General features: G+C 45.9%; 1 protein-coding gene and 1 long non-coding RNA gene across 7 annotated transcripts; one reads left to right on the top strand and one right to left on the bottom strand.

Moving 5' to 3' along the window:
• Window positions 1-511: 511 nt before the first annotated feature.
• Window positions 512-16,112, bottom strand: LOC139060166 (uncharacterized). 5 transcript variants are annotated; one of them, XR_011514633.1, is made up of 4 exons: window positions 16,097-16,111; window positions 10,702-10,758; window positions 1,643-1,954; window positions 512-890 (listed from the first exon to the last, which is right to left on the bottom strand). It is a non-coding gene; the product is annotated as an uncharacterized lncRNA (long non-coding RNA). The 5 variants fall into 5 exon arrangements; XR_011514632.1 differs by lacking the exon at window positions 10,702-10,758 and having other exon boundaries at window positions 16,097-16,112; XR_011514630.1 differs by lacking the exons at window positions 10,702-10,758; window positions 16,097-16,111 and adding an exon at window positions 3,445-3,586 and having other exon boundaries at window positions 1,643-1,951.
• Window positions 14,886-17,123, top strand: LOC139060165 (zinc finger protein 569-like). 2 transcript variants are annotated; one of them, XM_070539095.1, is made up of 3 exons: window positions 14,886-14,989; window positions 15,173-15,736; window positions 16,444-17,123. In XM_070539095.1, exons 2-3 carry the CDS (start codon window positions 15,189-15,191, stop codon window positions 16,781-16,783), a joined length of 888 nt encoding a protein of 295 aa, XP_070395196.1. In that variant the 5' UTR covers window positions 14,886-14,989; window positions 15,173-15,188; the 3' UTR covers window positions 16,784-17,123. The 2 variants fall into 2 exon arrangements, with proteins under 2 accessions (XP_070395196.1, XP_070395195.1); XM_070539094.1 differs by having other exon boundaries at window positions 14,906-15,736.
• The last annotated feature ends 846 nt before the right edge of the window (window positions 17,124-17,969 follow it).

Here is a 17,969-nt window from a genome sequence, read left to right as displayed (position 1 = left end):
GTAGATAACAAAAGCAACTCGAACTAAAACAGACCGGATCAAACCTGGAATTAATTTAAAAGTTGTCTTCTACATATTGCTTATTACTGGCATATTGAATAGTAATCACCTGTAGAAGGGCAATACTTGCTAACGCGGGAAGTTCAAACACAAATTGCGTTTGAGCATCGTCTCGCGCTAATGACCGCTTTTTTTTTGCGTTGTTTATAAAGTTTGAAGATTTGAGAAGCGTTTTCCTTCACTCATGGCTTAAATATGTGCCTCAAAATATGGTTTATGTAGCCATTTTATAAAATATTCACGTGTCGTGGGACTCACGGCTGCGTTCAGCGGCGTAGCAAGGCGAGGAGGGAGGACACTGGAAACATGACCCTCTCCTTCCCCCATCGTCCCCCCGCCAAAGAAAAGAAAAAAAAAGAAAGAAAGAAAAATTGGCTGCGTTAACATAACGAAAGGCGATTGAAATTTACAGGCAAGCGCGAAAAAAGAAACATAAGACCAATGAACTCAGTCCATCTTTGCCTGCTTTTTTATTTCATAATTTATTTATTGGTAAAAATACAGGAAATTACATGTGTGTAGTATACAAAAGGAGGTCCCATAGTCGAGGACTGTATCGGGACCTCCTGTTGAAGATACTTATGCCATGGATAAATACAAAACAAAAGCCAGACACCGATATAAGTTGCCATGCTAAGGTATTGCCAATTTTCGTAGGTAGGTGCGTAATGTTGGCCTAAGCAATCCCATGCATCATCCTCATGTACTGATCGTCATGCCGGTTGGTGTAAGAATCGCTGCTGCAAGGATTCAAAAGGCACAGAAATGGCTGGTGGAATCGCGGTAGAAGTTTCAATGAAGACAGACCAAAATCGGGAGTTAGCAGTGACCTGTTACAAAGAGAGAGATAAGAAAATGAGTAATGAATAAATCTGTTCCTTTCCTTTTTCTCAGTTATTAACAACAACGTGCCTTTCGCACTCTTGCCTTTCACACTCATTTCAAACCAATCCTCAAGTGGGCTGCATAAGCGTCCCACGGAAAGTCTGAGCTTACTCCAGATGATAAAAGCGTTTTTTTTTTTCTGTAAGTGAATTTCGTTGGTACACAAATTTGATGAACTTTAATTAAAGCATTTGGATGGGCTACACTTGTTTCAAGTTACTGACACATTACTCAGGAAAAAAAAATATTATTTGGCACATTTGCAGTCACTGCAAGGGCGACCGAACACCAATACAGCTTGCTATGAGAAGTGTTGGCCGACAAGGCATTAGTAACGTCTCGAAAATCGCAGCTTTGTTTGCTAATTCAGTGCGATGCTAATAAACTGAACATTGCGTGGCACATGCAGCTGTCCCGTAGCCAAACTTTGTCTTGTATCAACTTGCCACGCAATATGAACCCGGGAAGACACATTTTCATCAAATTAGCGTCATTCTGCGAAAAGCTGCGGCAATAAAGTGCCTAATTTTTTAAGGAAAATTCAGCAATGAGCTAGTTGGTTAGACATAATTAAAACTGTTTGTTTGTTTGTTTTATCGATTCTCGTTTAATGTTGAAAAGTAGAACATCTGCCATCAGTGTGGGTGCACAAGAGGTTTTAAGGGATACACGGGGGACGTGACGTATTCGCACGCACCTGAACAAGTGAAAGGCATGCGGGAATGGTGTCTTCTCCAGGTTAGTGAGGAAAACCCTTCCAGTGGGATCGTGTCGAATGTGAACCTGGCCGCCTTTGTCCACCGTGTAGGAGATGAAGTGCCCATGACCCCTCGAGTCGTGGTAACCTTGTCGGCCCAGCACTATACCGTTTGGACCCGTGCTCATCTCTTGGAAAGAGCTGGCCGAGAACGACCTGATGTGTGGATGCGCCAGGCCCCGGGAGGCGCACAAGGTCGTCAGGATGAGAGCCGTAAGCCAAGTACTACTCATGGTCGCGCTTGCCGGCCTGCTGGTGAGAAAAATCGCGTGCGCGCACCGTGGAGTCACCCGGCATATGTGATCTAATCTCGATGCACAGCATGTGTATGCGAGAAAGTGTGGGAAAAGTTGGTTATCCCCAACATTTTATATATTAGAGTTTTAAAACACGGGATCATAAATAAGCAGGCTGGGATTGCCTAAGCGCATTTCATTTAGCGAATGACCATGGTCGCCGGGGAAGAACAAGCAAGCAATGAATCTGGTCTGTTTCTTTTTTTAATGTGACGAATATTTTGCCACACTCAGACCAGTTTGCTTCCCGGTTGTTTAGCTACCTAGCCATCTAGCTATCCCACGAAAAATATGGGCTGACCTCGGAGATAGTGCAGTCTAAAAAATGGGCTATTGACCTGGGTATGTGCCGCCCTTCAACGAACCTCTGTGACGCCAACTTGCATCGCTGCCTATGTGTGCCACTGGGCACGCGCGGACTTCACGGTGGCGCCGCCAGAGGGCGCAGTGTGTCCAGAGCGAAGTGCGAGAGAGGAGCCTGGCTGCAGCGCGTACACGCCTAATACATGACGCGTTTCGGCTATTCGCAATACTTGGTTAGTCCTCGTAGATTAGCTCTGCTCGAACTTTTTTACTTTATTTTTTTCTTTTCTAACTTCCGTATGATGCTAGGGGGCATCAAGAGACCTCTCAGGTTCAGGTCGTATAGCTATATAGCTAACTACTGAGATAATGCGAGAGAGAAAGAGAGAGCGAGAGAGATGAAGAGGAAAGGCAGGAAGGTTAACCTGATATTAATCTCCGGTTTTCTACCTACCTTGGATTGGGAGATAGGGGTTAGAAGGAAGACAGAGAGGAAAGGGTTTTAAAAAATTCACACAGAGAGACACATGCACGAAGGGTGTTCCAGTTACAGACGTTCACAAAGGTCGGTAGAGCGAGATAATCCGAAAAAGTGTGCAGGCACTTAATTGGCTCATTTTGATGGAAGCGTACACAACAAAGAGGAGTACGTATTTTCCCTGGAGTCAAAAAATGAGGTTGATGCTGAACATGTTGAACACCTAAGTAATATTATGTCAACGCAAAAAGGCTACTCGGACATTGCTGTGGTAGCAAGCCACTATCGCGCCCTTCCCATGACAATGCACGCAGGAAATGTACTATCGGCGCCAAAAGTTTACAAAGCGCCGCGATCCACTGAACAGACTGATTTCTGCGCAGCGTATGTGCACGTTTTCTCCACTTGTCTGTCCGAATATAATGCGGGGTTTCGCGCAATTCGAGACCTCGTGCTAAATATACGCTGGTATTTTGCTACTTCGATCCTTCATCCAGTAAGACTTCTGGCGCTAATAGTACGTACATTCATTGCACACGGGATGTAAGCAAAAGCCCGGCCATTCTCTCTTGTTAAAACTGTGCTTCTCTTCTCATTGGGAATGTAATAGGCTCAGGACCCAAAAGAGGGTTAGTGTGACTAAAATTAAAGATGGTATCACTTACGTTAAGTTTGCTTGAGAAGCTCGTTTTGTCTGAGGAAGCGCGGAGACGTGGCCCAGATATCTCTTTTCCAGACAGCTACACCAGCGCCATACAGTGAGCTGTCTTCACAGGCAGTCTACTCCATAATATTCGGAACAATGCAACCGCGGACAGCTGCGCCGTACAAAGCAGATACCGGTATCCTTGAATGTATATATATATATATATGCGACATATAATTCGCTCGCACATGTTATTCTCGAAACATTGTTGTTCAGGATCGTCTTACTCATGTCTTCACGGCGTTCCCATTGTAGCGCTACGCAATTCTCCGTGCAGTCCTGGGGCGAAGCCATACCCTCGGTGCCTTGGCTCAAACAGGGAAGAGGGTGTTCAATGTTAACGCGGAGTTACCACATGCCTGCCTACATGTGCGTTCTAGCAGGAATTGTGAATGCTTTTTCTTGCATCGCATATGACGTCCACGCATGTCCATCAACACGGCGGCGTGCCTGATTCTTTTTGTGGGGTTGTCCAGGTCCACGCACCTTGGTTTCGAAAAACGGAATGACCCAAAATAGAATAAAAGACCATTCTAAGATAAATAAAAACAAAGGATCAACAGTTTTGTTATCTCAAGAAACCAGCGTTAGGTTAACGGGTACGCCTTCCACCTGTTTGCCTGTATCGGGTGATACAAGGAAGCTAGGAACACTAAACCCATAGCATATGAGTTGCAGCGTCGTGAAAATAGCGTGTCGGATTGTGACGGAAGTTTAAGTTGACGAACTGAAGTTAAAATCGCCAACTTTTGCAATAGGAGCGGCTAACCAAATCGCGGACAGATTGATGGAACTTCCTTTTCTCTCATCATTCCTTCTTTTTTTCGACAGTGCCAGGCGGCGGGTTGTGGAGAGTACTGCTCCGTGACGGCCCCTCACGTGCGGCTTTATTAAAGACAAAAAGGACCAGGAGTTAGGGGGGCAGCGTACCTTGTCGAATGCGAGCCATGAACTGATATGGCCGCCTGGTGTTTCAATAAGTTTGTTTAAAGGAAAAGAGGAAGTTGAAGGGGGGAGGGGGATATCTGAAGCACAGCCGGCTCGTCCACCCACGGATAAAGAGGCGGAAAGGGCACTTTAAAGCGGCAGCCGGCAGGGAGGCGGTGCCACGCTGGAGGCTCAGATCTCAGTCAGTGCGATCCGGGGTCGCCAGGGGTCCGCCCCTTCTTCGGGCAGGCACCCTCGGCGACCACTTGTCCTGGGACCACCACTGTCGCCGCCGCGCCGGTGTAACAACACGCCGCTGACAACCGCGAGCTCGGGGCTTCGAGGTGGTGTTTGAGGGGGTGCTGAGCCCCCGAGCACAATAGGGCCCGCGGTAGACCAGCAGCCGGGTTCGGTCCCTAACGAGGCCGTAATCGAGCGCGCAACCAAAGCCGAACCGCAGCTGTGTCAGCACAAAGAGTGTGTCTCGCAGCACCTGCCGCACGTGCGCCGGGCGATGAAGGGAGCAGCGCGGCCTCCGCCGTGACTAAGCGGCGCCCCCGGTGACTCCGATGCGCGCCCAACGCCACGGACCGCGGATGTGGCGCCCCGCCACCGCGGGGGCGCGTATTAGATGCGGTCGCTCCCTGCGCTGATGAAGCGGTCTTCTTTGTGCCATTTACTTTTCCATTACCAGATTCCCGGCGCGCTTCGCCGCAGGCTCGTTTCGGGCTATATAGCGTGTCCAGCATAGGACGTGGTGTGCGAGCTGTCGCCTGCGGCGACGTGGCCGATACGATGCGGTGAAAGGGGGGAGGGGGGGAGGCACTGAAGCAGCACCCAATAGGGCTGTGCTACTGGGACCTGACAAGGGAAGAGGAGTTGTGCCTTCCAAATCAATCAAATCGTCGCCGCAGTTGGCAGTACAATGAATGGAGTTGAACGGAATGAGAGGAACGCAGCTTCCGTGTCACGGGCACAGACGACCCGTACCTAGGTTCTTACGACGTAACTCTTTGGAAATAACGTATCATAACGGCAGGTCACTACAGTAACCACGTAAGAACTGTACTAAAACGTCTTCTCTGCTGCGAGGTGCGAGTGATGATAACGGGAATGGTCACGTGAATTAGCCTCTAAATGATGCTCTCCTATAGAGAAACGGTCACCTGTGCACACATTTGTATTCATTAAAGCGAGCACCGCTACTACTCGCAGTTTTCGTTGTTGAGCCACTGGCTTCAACAGTGTAATTACGTAATTATTTTTCTAGAGAGAAAGGACGAGAATAATCAAGCCGCATAAGCTCTATACACTGTAAAATAATTTACACCCTTAAAAGTTAACAAGGTTGTATATTTGCCTATACCTCCCACCATTACAATCTTCTTTGGGTGGAAGGGTGTGAGTTGTAGACTCACTAGATAGTTTTAATTGGAGGGACGCAAGGCGTCGGAGCCCCCTAATCTAAAACTCTCTATTTACGCCTTTATTTATTTTAAGGACGTTAATTATTTTACAGTGTAGAGTAAATTGAACTGCCAGTAGAGCATGAGAACTGACGCTGAACTGATTTTTTTTGTCAAATACGAGCATATTATTTATTTATTTATTTATTTATTTATTTATTTATTTATTTATTTATTTATTTATTTATTTATTCGATGCCGCAAGTCACTATAGGGTCCAATTAACGGGGCAGGCACAACATGTTACAAAATGCAAAATAAGCGCGAAACACAATACCAGCCAGAATGACAGATGAACAAAATAACAGGAAACAGAACTTTCAAAGGACAAAGAGGTAATTTAGATCAAGAAGTTTCGCGTGAAGGGCGAAGCAACAGCTGACTGCGATAGGAAGGTTTAGAGCCGCGCTTGACCTTCTCGGGTGATGTTCTAACTACGAACGGGTCCGACTAAAGTCCTTAGATACTTTTTAAGCTGTTATATTTTCTTTTATTCACAGCGTGCTTGGAAGAAGTACTCAAGCTATGAAGCTGGGAAGTCTTAAGAGTGAGGATCAACGGCGAATATCTCAGCAACCTTCGGTTTGCAGATGACATTATCCTGTTCAGAAACGCTGGGGACGAGCTACAATAGATTGAGGACCTTAGCAGAGAGAGTGTAAGAGTGAGGTTGAAGATTAATATGGAGACGACAAAGATAATGATCAATAGCCTGGCAAGGGAACAAAAATTCATAATCGCCAGTCAGCCTTTAGAGTCTGTGAAGGAGTATACGTTTACATATAGGTCAATTATTCACAGGGGACCCTGATCATGAGAAGGAAATTTACAGAATAATGAAAATGGCTTGGAGCGCATACAGCAGACATTGTCAGATCCCGACTGGAAGCTTACCATTATCATTGAAGATAAAGGTGTACAGTCAGTGCATTCCACCAGTGCTAACATATGGGGCACAAACTTGGGGACTGACAAAGAGGTTTGAGAACAGGTTAAGGACCGCACAAAGAGCGATAGAATGAAGAATGTTAGGCATTACGTTAAGAAAAAGAAAGATAGCGCTGTGGATCAGAGAGCAAACGGATATAGCCGATATTCCAATTGACATTAAGCGAAAAAATGAAGGTGGGCAGGTCCTGTAATGCGTATACATAGGTAAACCGGCGGACCATTAGTGTTACGGAACTGGAGCCAAGAGAAGGGAAGCACAGTCGAGGAAGGCAGAAGGGTAAGTGGGGCGATGAAATTAGGAAATTCGCAGGCGCTAGTTAGAAACGGTTGGCGCAGGACAGAGGTAATTGGAGATCGCAGGGAGAGGCCTCCGTCCTGCAGTGGACATAAAATATGCTGCTGACGATGATGATTTTTCTTTTGAAAAAAATCCGTAAAAATATTTAGGGACTTAAGGTCCGACTAACGCGGATGCGATACGTGGGGGTACGCCAAAATTTCAGGCTTCCTTAAAAGCTATACCACGCCGTGTAGGGCCTGTAATGATATCCCACAGGCGCCACTACAATGCCCGTAAAGAGCCGATCCAGTAAACATACATCATTTTCTAGTTTGAGCAGTGACATCCTTTTGCACTTATAATATTTATTATAGTCTAGCTGAGAAGATTTAAGATAAAAACTGTTCGCTGTTAATCTTATGTTTCATGACATTTGTTTGCGGGCTGCCATTCTCAAAATTCTGAGGAATAATTTAGTCGAGCACGTAAGACCTGGTCCCAGCAGCTTAGCGGTTGAATAGTATAGCATTGACATAGAGCATAAAGATGTACCATAAATATACATAAATAAATGCGAAGCTCCTTGGCGACGGCGACGACGGTGGCGAAAATTCGCCTGTATCCATGTGATTACTATAGCAATAAAAGAAACCTAGCTAAGCGGTTTGAAGTGACGTAAAATCGACAAAACCGCTAGAAAATAAACTGCAAGCAGCAAGCAAGCACTTCAAGGGAGAGAGAGAGAGAGAGGAATGAGGTATAGAGAAGGCGGGAAATTAACCAGATGTGATTCGGGATCGTTATCTCGCACGTGGGAAAAAAGAAGAGCAAGAGGATGGCGTATAGGGTACCGGTATGATAACTGTCAGTTTTTTAACATTTTTGTTATTCGAAAGGAAACCAATCCTCACCTTACTAACGTATAAAATCTATAGACGCTGGGGAAAAGGATAAAGAGAGGTTAGGTTAGGTTGCGGGGGGGGGGGGGGGGGTAGAGTAGTAAGGAGTAAAATAGGGAGATTGAAGACAAAATGCAAGAGGGCGTTCCAGGCTATCTTTCTTTTCTTTCTTTCTTTCTTTCTTTCTTTCTTTCTTTTTTTGAGGGAGGGGTGGAGGGTGGTTGATGCTGCAGAATTAGGACATTGTGGCTGCAAATTCGGGGGTATGCCATAGGACGCCGATGAGTAAATGTCTATCATCTTTAAAATTACAAGAGTGGATGCTTGGACGTGTTGGTATTGCAACTGTAAATGTAGTGTTAAACACACGGAGACTGCGCTGGACCCAACAGCGCCGCGGTACTCAGCTCCGTATCTGTCTGTGTTTCGCACTCTTTCATTTTACAGCTCGTCTTGATGATGTGTCCATCGTCTTGACGATGGACACAGAAATGCTCTCAATGCATATATGTACGTCAATAAGCGCATGTAATATAAGTAAGAGTATCACACCTCCTGCGAAGCACGCCCTAGCTTGTGCACTATCTTTTTTTTTACTTATTCACTGCGTTAAAAAAAAAGTGCAGAAAACAGTGCAAACAACGCATCGCCAAACTCGTACATTTTCTTTCTTTTCTTTTTTTTTGCTTTTTGTTAATGTGGTTTCCTGAAAAGGCGTTAATAAAGCCTGACAACCAGAATTCGTTAAAACGAGTTCGTCACGTAATTTGCGAGTATCTGTCTGTGTCATTACCTGTTCGCGTGAGCGATTTCGCTTGTTTTAATAGAACATTTATGTGCAAAAGAAGACCATTGTTTGTGTTAATTGTTTTTTTTTTTACTTAACCAGAAATATTCCCAGCTTTGAACTGCCGGGCTACAAAACCCGCGATTTCTCCGCGGTTTCCCTCTTTAAATATAGCACCCAATTTCACCCCCCCCCCCCTGCATGTGAATACATACAATACCCAAAAATGAAGGACCCTAGACAAGCAACAACTGCGCGTTTCGGCGCGCGTTAGCAAGATTTCTAAGTTGTGTTGTACAGAATAGTCCCCTCTCAAGTGAAACGCATAATTATGTTGTCACGTTGTATAGTGACTGTAAATAACGACCCAATGTCAATACTGCGAGTTACGAATTTCGTTCCTTAATTGGCGAACTCGTGCGCAGCAAAGCAAGTAACACTCAGGCACAAAGATAGCGGCGATCAAAGTCAGCGATCGTCGAGAATCTGATCTGCGGGTCAAGCGCGTCGTCTTTTGTGCATGAATCGTCGAAGGTTCCAGCGTAATCACTGGTGCCTGCGTGCCTTCCATAAAGAATTACTCAATTCGTATCGCGCATGCAATCTGATTACACGAGTTGCGGTGACAACAGACAGCGTATAGAACCAGCGATATCAGAAAGGCGTGTCTTGCGCTGAGCGATAACATTGTAGCACAGATTGGCTCCTGAAAAGCGGTCCCCCAAATTATAAACAATTTATACGCGTGTCAATATGAGGCGCATGCAGCTTATCTTCAGCAGTTCTCCTATACTCGTAAAAAGAGATGACCGACGTGACTCACTGTCGATATCAGTTACTGAAAATTAGACTACAAGCCTAAGTTGTGGTGTCATGAGCGCTTTTATACTACTGAGATGTTCCCTGCAATAGCGGGTGACACTGGTGCAGCTAGTGTAAGGGTGTTGTTTTACTTCTCGTTTTCGTTTTCTTTTTTTTAGGTAATAAATTCTCTAAAGATCTCCTGTTGGCATGTAGCACAATTCCACTCCTCGAGCTGCGACTACTTGAACTGAAATGTAATAAGCTGATCTTTTAAATTTTGTTAATTAAATTTTAAATAACTCATCTTATCGAAGATATTGCAATTTCCGTATTGTAGCCGGTGAGTTGGCAGTGCATATCCACTTGAAACGAATTCTGATGATGTCGCTAGATTCGAAGCATGCGTTCTAAAACTGTGTGACGAAATACACTGACACTGGCGTTCCAGGAACCGAATTCACAAAGCTTTTCGTTTGTAAGTGCTCTTTGCGTCTGACCGGTTGCCTTCGCTAATATTATTTCTGGTATGAGGATTGGCTAGATTGTTGTTTTTTTAAGAACAATTATATAGCGTGAAAGCATTTTGTGAATACGGATCTAGTTGTTCTTGCAATTCAATACTTAAAAAGGCGTTTTCTTAAGTAAAAGTAAGCAGGCCAGCCATGAATTTTTACCGTAAGTTTCGCGGCGCCAATCTCAAACATGGTGTTAGTTTCAAAATTCTTTCCGGGCGGATCTGCCTTAAAAACTCACTCGCTTCAATTCCTAAATTACAACATGTGCCCAAAGTAGCTAGTTTAACAATTTATTATTAAAAGCGAATGATGGATTTCATTTTCTTTGTTATGTAAATCATCGCCTCTTCGAGTAAGCTAGCGCAGGAAGTACACTAGCGCGACATGCCACATGCAATTGCTTTTTTTTTCTTTTGTAATTCTGTTAACTTAGATAAAGTAGCATAAGATTCATACCTGAAAAAGAAATAAATATTGTGCAAAGTCAAATAGTTATTATTTTATCCCCATACGCATTAAACATGTGTCAATGACAATCACAATGACAATGGGCGGTGACAATGGTCAAAAACTTCCACGTGTCTCACCCGCGTCTTTATCAATGGGACACCAGGCAGTGGCAGCTGGACATGCGGCACGATTCCCTGCGGGCACGATCGCCGAGTTCTAATTATTAATTGAGCTATCAATATTTTCTTTGGGCTCTCTACATATGGTGATGCCACGCGAGCCGTATGTAAAAAAAAAGAAAGGGAACGTCCCGTTCAGTCGTACCAGGACACCAACATCAAATGGCTACCAGCGAAACCACGCTCCTTCCTGCGCTGCCGTTTTATGAATAAAACGAAGCACGCAGTAACCAGTGCCTTCCTTCTTTCTGCTCTCAAACAAACTTTAAAAAAAAGAACAACCACTCTCTGTCACTACTGGCAGAGTATGGAGGCGCTGTCCGCACCTGCGACATTCGCAGGAGAAGATGATGCTCGCTTGTTGGCGAGCCACTGTTTGATCTCGCTACGAACACAGATTCAAACTCGGTCTTTATTTCATGTAAGGGATACGCGCACCCTCGGGCGAGTGCAAACCAGCCGCGGCGATCAAGCGTGCCCCGCAGCTGGTTCGCTCCCGTGGTGGGGATGCTGCGGCGGGTGGTTGGTTCACCGCTTTGGGACCGGCCCATCGCTCCGCCTCTTGGAAAGGCGGCCGCACCGCATGGCTTCAAAGTTTGGCCGGCAAAGCAACCGACTGGAAGCTCACAGGGTGAGTACGGAATCCTGGGTCTATCTACTTCATTGATTTGGCCCTGGTCTGCGCACTACTACGCAGCTATTATTTGGATGTGCGTAAAGGTAACATTTGTTGATGAAGACATCAATATTCGTAGCGTTAATTGATGTGTTCTTGTTAAGTGCTTTGTATTAGTGGATAGCCAAGTCACTTGTATGTTGTAGAAGCACGGTAAACCTGTAGGGGGTGGGGGTGGGGGCGGTTGAAAGACGGCCCTAACGGTTTACTAAATTACACGATACTGAACGTAACTACCCCTTTATTGTCAAATATAAGGTTAACTTGAGATTTAAGAACAAAAAGTTTCTACTCCCATTGTGCTAATCAAATACGTGCGAAACGCGGAAATTTTGCTCCGATTGGAAAACCATGAACAGATTCAAATAAAATGTGGTGCATTTGAGAGCTAAAGCTAAACTCTACCAACCGCTGGAAGGAATATCTATAACTATGGCCACGAATTTCCTACAAGAATTTCCAAAAATTTGCGAATGAAAATAATTTGAAGCACTAAGTTCACAAATTTTAAACTTTGCAACTAAAACAGGTTTCGCAATTCTGTAAGCAGTATCCGTTAAATGGTTTGAAGTGAAAAATCATGTTATATTATTTCACAACTTACGTAGAATCATCACATTGCTTGCATGAATTCTACAAAGCCCTAACCGCGAACTTGTGGCGCATTTCAAAGCGGCGCACATCAATTTTGTTCTCTTTATATGTTCCAATAAATGCACCTTATAGAATTGGGATATCATTTTCTAACGTTTATTTACGTAACAGCAAACTCTATGCTTATATGCTAATATTTAGAAATAATATAGATAGTTAAGAATTTTGATAATTAGAAAAAGATTCTGCCCCTGGAGTGGGTAGATTTCTAAGTTGATTTTTTTCTTCTTCTTTTAATGCAACGAATATCATTGAAATCGGTTCAGTGAATGACGACCAAAACTATTTCTCTAGTCCTACGTATTCAGCTAGGTTAAGCTTGTTCTCGTGCACAGTTTGCGATTATAGAGAAATCCCTACGACGAACAGCCTCCGTTGGCGTCTACGGGCACCGAGGCACGCACTTCGTTGTACCTGCTCAGCGTTCGCCATGAAGCGCTCGAGAAGCACTCCACGAATGACGCTAGACATTCACGCAACGTGCCGTCGCACCCCCCCCCCCCTCTTCTCCCCTCGTGTCGCTCGCAATGTTCATTTGCACTGCTCTCGGATTCCCGAAGCCGTGTTCACCACAGCGTGACGAGAGGTGAAACCTCGTTATAACGAAACTGCGCAGATTCGACGACGTTAACTTCGTTATATGCATTATTTCGCCCCGAAACCACATGTCTCAAGCAGAAAAAACAGCTGCCACTAGAAATAAACCACCTTCACCAATTAATCGGAGGTCTGTCAGAATTGGTGCTAAAGGAAGGGAGACCTAATCGAGGATGTATCACGTCATTATACGGAGTGATGAGATTCAGAAATATTCCGACATGCTGTCGGACTATGCTGACACAGGAGAGGGGTAATTGGAGGTCGCTAGTATAGTCCTCGTTTCGAAGTGGATTTGAATCGGCTGATGATGAAACCTCGGGCCTCTAAAATGGTTCCTATAGCTCTGAAATGGTGAGCAGTTTGTTTAAATCACGTGTTCTAGTGCGTCGTAGCTGAGCTTGTAGTCTGTGAGGATGGCACGCGTGACAAGTTTCGCCGGCCATCGCATGCGTCTCCGCCCCAAATGTCTATTCTAAGCGTCTCGTAGTTTCTCCCAGAATTTGCGAGTACGTCTACACGCAGAAGCCACCATACAGTTTCGAGAAAAGTGTCCATCATCGTGATTTGATCTATCGTTTCCTTCGTTGTGCCCGTAGGTTAGTTGCACACTGCTTCTGTAGTGGTATTTGACCCCATCTGGACTGATAGCCTCTTTTCATATCATTCGTATCTTGTAATAGCCGCACTCTGCCTGCTCACCTAGTGACGCAGCGGAGTTCTGGGCAACTTTTATGAGACAACCTCCTAAACGATTTGAATGAAATTTATTGCATTTGAGAGAGAAAGAAAAATTATGTTGTGACTGCAAAAAGCAAAATATTGATTTTTCGCTGACATTTAAAAAAGAATTGCCATAAGTTTCCAAGTAAAAAAAATAGAAATGCGAAGTTTACGAATTCGTAACTCTGCACCAGAAACAGATAGGGCAGTTTTGTAAACTGCATCCGTTATGAGAACCTAAAGCGGATAAATTTGATACATGAATTTACAGTTCACGTGAATTAATTGCAATGTTTATAAGGGTTTTGCAAAAGTTCTCCTCATATATTAGTGGTATATTTTATAGCTGCATATAATATATCAAGTATGTCCTCTTTAGATGTAATATTAGGTGTCGTTCACAGAATTGTGGCATCGTTTTTCATTGCTGAGTTACAGAGTTTAAAATTGATAGCCTTGCTTTTCTTTAATTTTCATATTTTCAACAGTTTTCCATAAACAATCGTTGGCGTAAATGAATAATCTGCTTCTTACAGTAACAATATTATACCTTGATCTTTTAAACGTAAAACACCTAATCAAATCCGGTGCTGTGGTTGTCGAGGAAAGCTTCTCTATTTCCGTCTGTATCGATAGAAGCTCCCTAGCTAAAGCTCCTTTTTAAGGGTGCTGGATACCCAAATAATGTGATCTTGTTTTCTTGTAGCAAAGTAAAAAAAAAACTGAAGCATATTAGTTGCAACAGCTGTCCGGGAAAAAAAAAAAGCGCAACAATATTTGTTGCTTTTAAATTTGATTTTATAACACCTTGTGGTTGGCCCAGCACAGCCTTAGTCGCTTTTGCGCCCCTAGACCCAATTTGACTAGTTACGTACACAGCTTTCGCACGGGGTTAAATAATGTGAGGAAAAGGTTCAGAGACGACGTCGTCCTCAAAAAATAAAAAATAAAAGAAAATAAATATGGTGTGTTTCTTGTAGGAGACTGGGAAATGCCGGAGACCAGTGCAGGAAGATTTTTACGATAAAACAAAAGAAGCCGCTTGTCTCATGTTCAGTGAGGGTTGTTTACCAGTGCCCGACCTCGTGCGAAATAACTTGCACAGACCAAACTGAGCTTTGCGTTAACGCTAGATTAAGTGAACATGGAAGGTCGTCAAACGATAACCTCCAGTTGCGTTTCTTGCACGTGTACACTGTGGCCAGTGTAGGTGCATGCGTATATATTCGAAAAAAAGAAGAATAGAAAACAAATACTTTGTACTGAAAGCCAAAATAGGCATGAGCATGTAGCCATTAAGACATGCCACATAAAATAAAATGTAGATAAGGGCATATACAGAACGTCAGTCATTTTGCATGACGCTGAGGTTATGCACCTTGATGGATGATTAACAAGCTGTACTTCACTGTTTGTTCTCGCATTGCATGGAGCATGCGCATATTTCCTGTACGCATATACTTCCAATAAAAGAAATCAGTTGCGAGTCAGCGCCCGCGTTATGTCTTTCACCGTCCTTCGTGCACTCATACTAATTTTCGTTCAATGCGTGGTTTCGTAATAATCGCCGAATAGTAGTGGCACCGAATACGAAAGGTGTGATATATTAAGTCAGCGCGGATACAATTACATATTGATGCACACTTATAACTGTCGCATTTCCTTAACCAAATTTCCCTACATCTTCGTTACACCCGCAGTTTCGCTATATCCGTCAAATCGCTACAGCGGTCTTTGTTTCCTGGCGATATAACGTTCGTCCATCCTTAACTCTACCAGGCTGACAAGCCCCTTCATGAGTGCCGGCGGCGAAGAGACAGCCCTCGTGGCCGCGCAGCCCCTGCCGGCGGGTTGCCGGTCTCGGCCCTTCTCGGCGCCTTCGTGCAGCCAGCCGCTGCGCCGGATGCTGCTGGACGCCGGCGGTTCGCGGCCCGTGACGAGGCCGGTGCCCGTGGCGTGCGCCGGCGTCGAGCTCCTCCTGCCCGCGTCCGCGAACCCGCTGTGCGCGCGGCTGGCCCGCGACTGCCACGAGCAGAACGCGACCGTGTCGCGGCTGTCGTGCGGCCGCCTCTCGCTGACCACGACGCGCGCGCTGTGCGCGGGCGAGGAGCTGCGGCCGTGGCTGTCGCCCGCGCTGCTGGCCGAACTGGGCGTGCCGGTGGCGCTGACGCCGGCGCACATCCGCGGCCACCGGTGCTACGCGTGCCCGGACTGCGGCGCGGTCTTCGAGCAGCCCAACCCTCTCAAGGCGCACCTGGCGCTGGACGCGTGTGGCGGCAAGCCGCCCAGGCTGGCGCCTCCCAGGCACGCGTGCGCCTTCTGCGGGAAGCTCTACTCGCGCAGGTGAGCAGAGGCGTGTTGGGTCTCTCCCCGCGTTCGCCGAGTGGTATTCGACTCGAAAATATTACCGCTAAGCGACAGCACTGGCCATTTCTCGACCGAAGCACAGGGATTACACTTCAACGAGGCTCTTGAACGATTTCTGCGATGAGCACTTACTTTCCGTGTTCACGTAGACGCCGAGGGAGCCCATATACGAAATTTTAGCTCAAGAATCCCGCAGGCGCATTACTGAAGCGCCCACTTACACTTACAGTGCAAAGAAACAGGCCTGGCAGCCATAGCGGAGTGGCTACAGGGCATATAATCTTTAGTCGTTCACAACATATTTGAAAGACTTGATATGACATGGGGCATACTTACCTCCCGCAACATGCGGCTGCCGCCGTGCCCGCTGCATCCAAGTAGGATGATGATGAAGTAGAATGCTCGAAAACATGTCACGCGCTCACCTTTCGCCCACGGTATACCCCATAAAAGCAACAAATTACGCTTTTCCCATTGTAAAACATATGTATTAATACCGAATACACCGAACTATAACGTTTTATTAGTGTAATGATAGTGTTGCGATATAAGAACAACAGAAAGGAACGCAAACCTGTCACTTTTCCAGCCACACCGCCTAAAGGCTCACTGCTTATCTGCTAGAACGCGACACGAACCTTTATACGAGGCAGCATTTCCAAGCAGCGTGCGCGTGTTTGCAGGTACGGCCTCAAGATCCACGTGCGCACGCACACCGGCCACAAGCCCCTGGAGTGCCGATTCTGCCACAGGCCGTTCAGCGACCCGTCCAACCTGAACAAGCACGTGCGCCTGCACGCGCAGCGGGATTCGCCCTACCGCTGCGCGCTATGCGCCAAAAGGCTGGTCCGACGCAGGGACCTGGACCGACACCTGCGCGCAAGGCACCAGCTCGAGGCTCCGCCTGTGATGACAGCGACCAGAGCGCCTCGTGCACATGTGGCCACCGCGACAGCTGCAGCAGCGTCGGCACTCTCTTCGACACACGCGACGCAGACTGTTCTTCGAGTGATGCACAAATGACTGGTACAGAAAGGGGGGGAGGGCGTTTGTTAAAGCTTATACGTCGCAGCTTACGCCAAACGTGTACGTCACCGGTCTCCCAGCACGCTGCTCAACCGGCCCACCTCCTCCGACACATCCTTTGGAATGGTTCTGAAACCCCGACATCATCACCGACAAAGTGAGAAGTGCTAAACGTTCGCAACAGGCACACGACGAGTCTATTTTGCAAATGTAATTTCCAAAACACGGATAAGGTTGTTTTGCTCTTCCCTTCTATATCTTATGGACCGACATTGCTCGCCTTACTTAAGTTTACTTCCTTATTTTACCAAGAATAAAAAAGAATATACCATCGTCAGCGTGATAGTATTGGATCAAAGCACTCCATCCTATCACGCAGATCCATGCGACGGTGAGTGGAGAAATGATGTTGGGTATCCTCTGCACGCATTGCGGTACGACCGTCTACATCTGGAACTCTGGGGTGTGGCAGCGTCCATAGAATCATATCTGCCCCTTAATTGTTAATTCATCGTACTTTTGGTAACAGCGCAAAGGGAAACGGACAAAAGAAAGAAACACGACAACACCGTCCTTTTTTCCACGGACAACACTTCGGTCCGCGTCGCTTAGCGCTGTTAACAAAAGTACGATGAATCCTAACCAACCAACTCGCCCATCTTGCTATCTTGCCTTATTATTCACACATTGCTGTCTATGCAAACAGGCAGCATGGCCAGCTCAATAGCTGGCCATGCTGACACTTCGTCAATCCTCTGACGTCTCTGCCACCAGTCCGATGGAGCGAACTACCAGAAAGCTTAACCATCACTACTGCAGCCTCCTGTATAGCTAAGTGTACCGCTGAATCCGAGCAAGCAGAGAGCTCCTCAATTACAACTCTAACAAAGCTCATCATACTTAATGTTTTCAAATCTATGACTGGCTAAGTGCCAAATTTAGAGGTTTATCAATTGTCTCGCAGCCCGTGCTCGACAAATAAACTACAGCAGAGGCCGCCACGCAATGAAGCGTTTATTACAAACGCTGTTCTCCCTTTTGCTGCGGGAGCCTGTTACACCTGCTCACACCCACATGTATATTTAGAGACGTCACATTGAAGAACTCACAGGAACAGTCGCATGCATCCATTGTAAGTAATACCGTGCTGGCACGCGCTCACTGTGGGCCTAATTTACTAGAA

The sequence above is a fragment of the Dermacentor albipictus genome, chromosome 5, assembly GCF_038994185.2.
Source record: "Dermacentor albipictus isolate Rhodes 1998 colony chromosome 5, USDA_Dalb.pri_finalv2, whole genome shotgun sequence".
Lineage (NCBI taxonomy): Eukaryota > Metazoa > Arthropoda > Arachnida > Ixodida > Ixodidae > Dermacentor > Dermacentor albipictus.
The sequence above is the reverse complement of the archived record's forward strand: the minus strand, read 5'-3'. Positions and strand labels throughout refer to the sequence as shown.

What these genes read in the sequence shown, in the direction of transcription:
- LOC139060165 (XM_070539095.1), top strand. Translation starts at nt 15,189, where the DNA reads ATGAGTGCCGGCGGCGAAGAGACAGCCCTCGTGGCCGCGCAGCCCCTG. An exon ending in GGGAAGCTCTACTCGCGCAG is followed by an intron (nt 15,737 to 16,443) that starts GTGAGCAGAGGC and finishes GCGTGTTTGCAG; the next exon opens with GTACGGCCTCAAGATCCACG.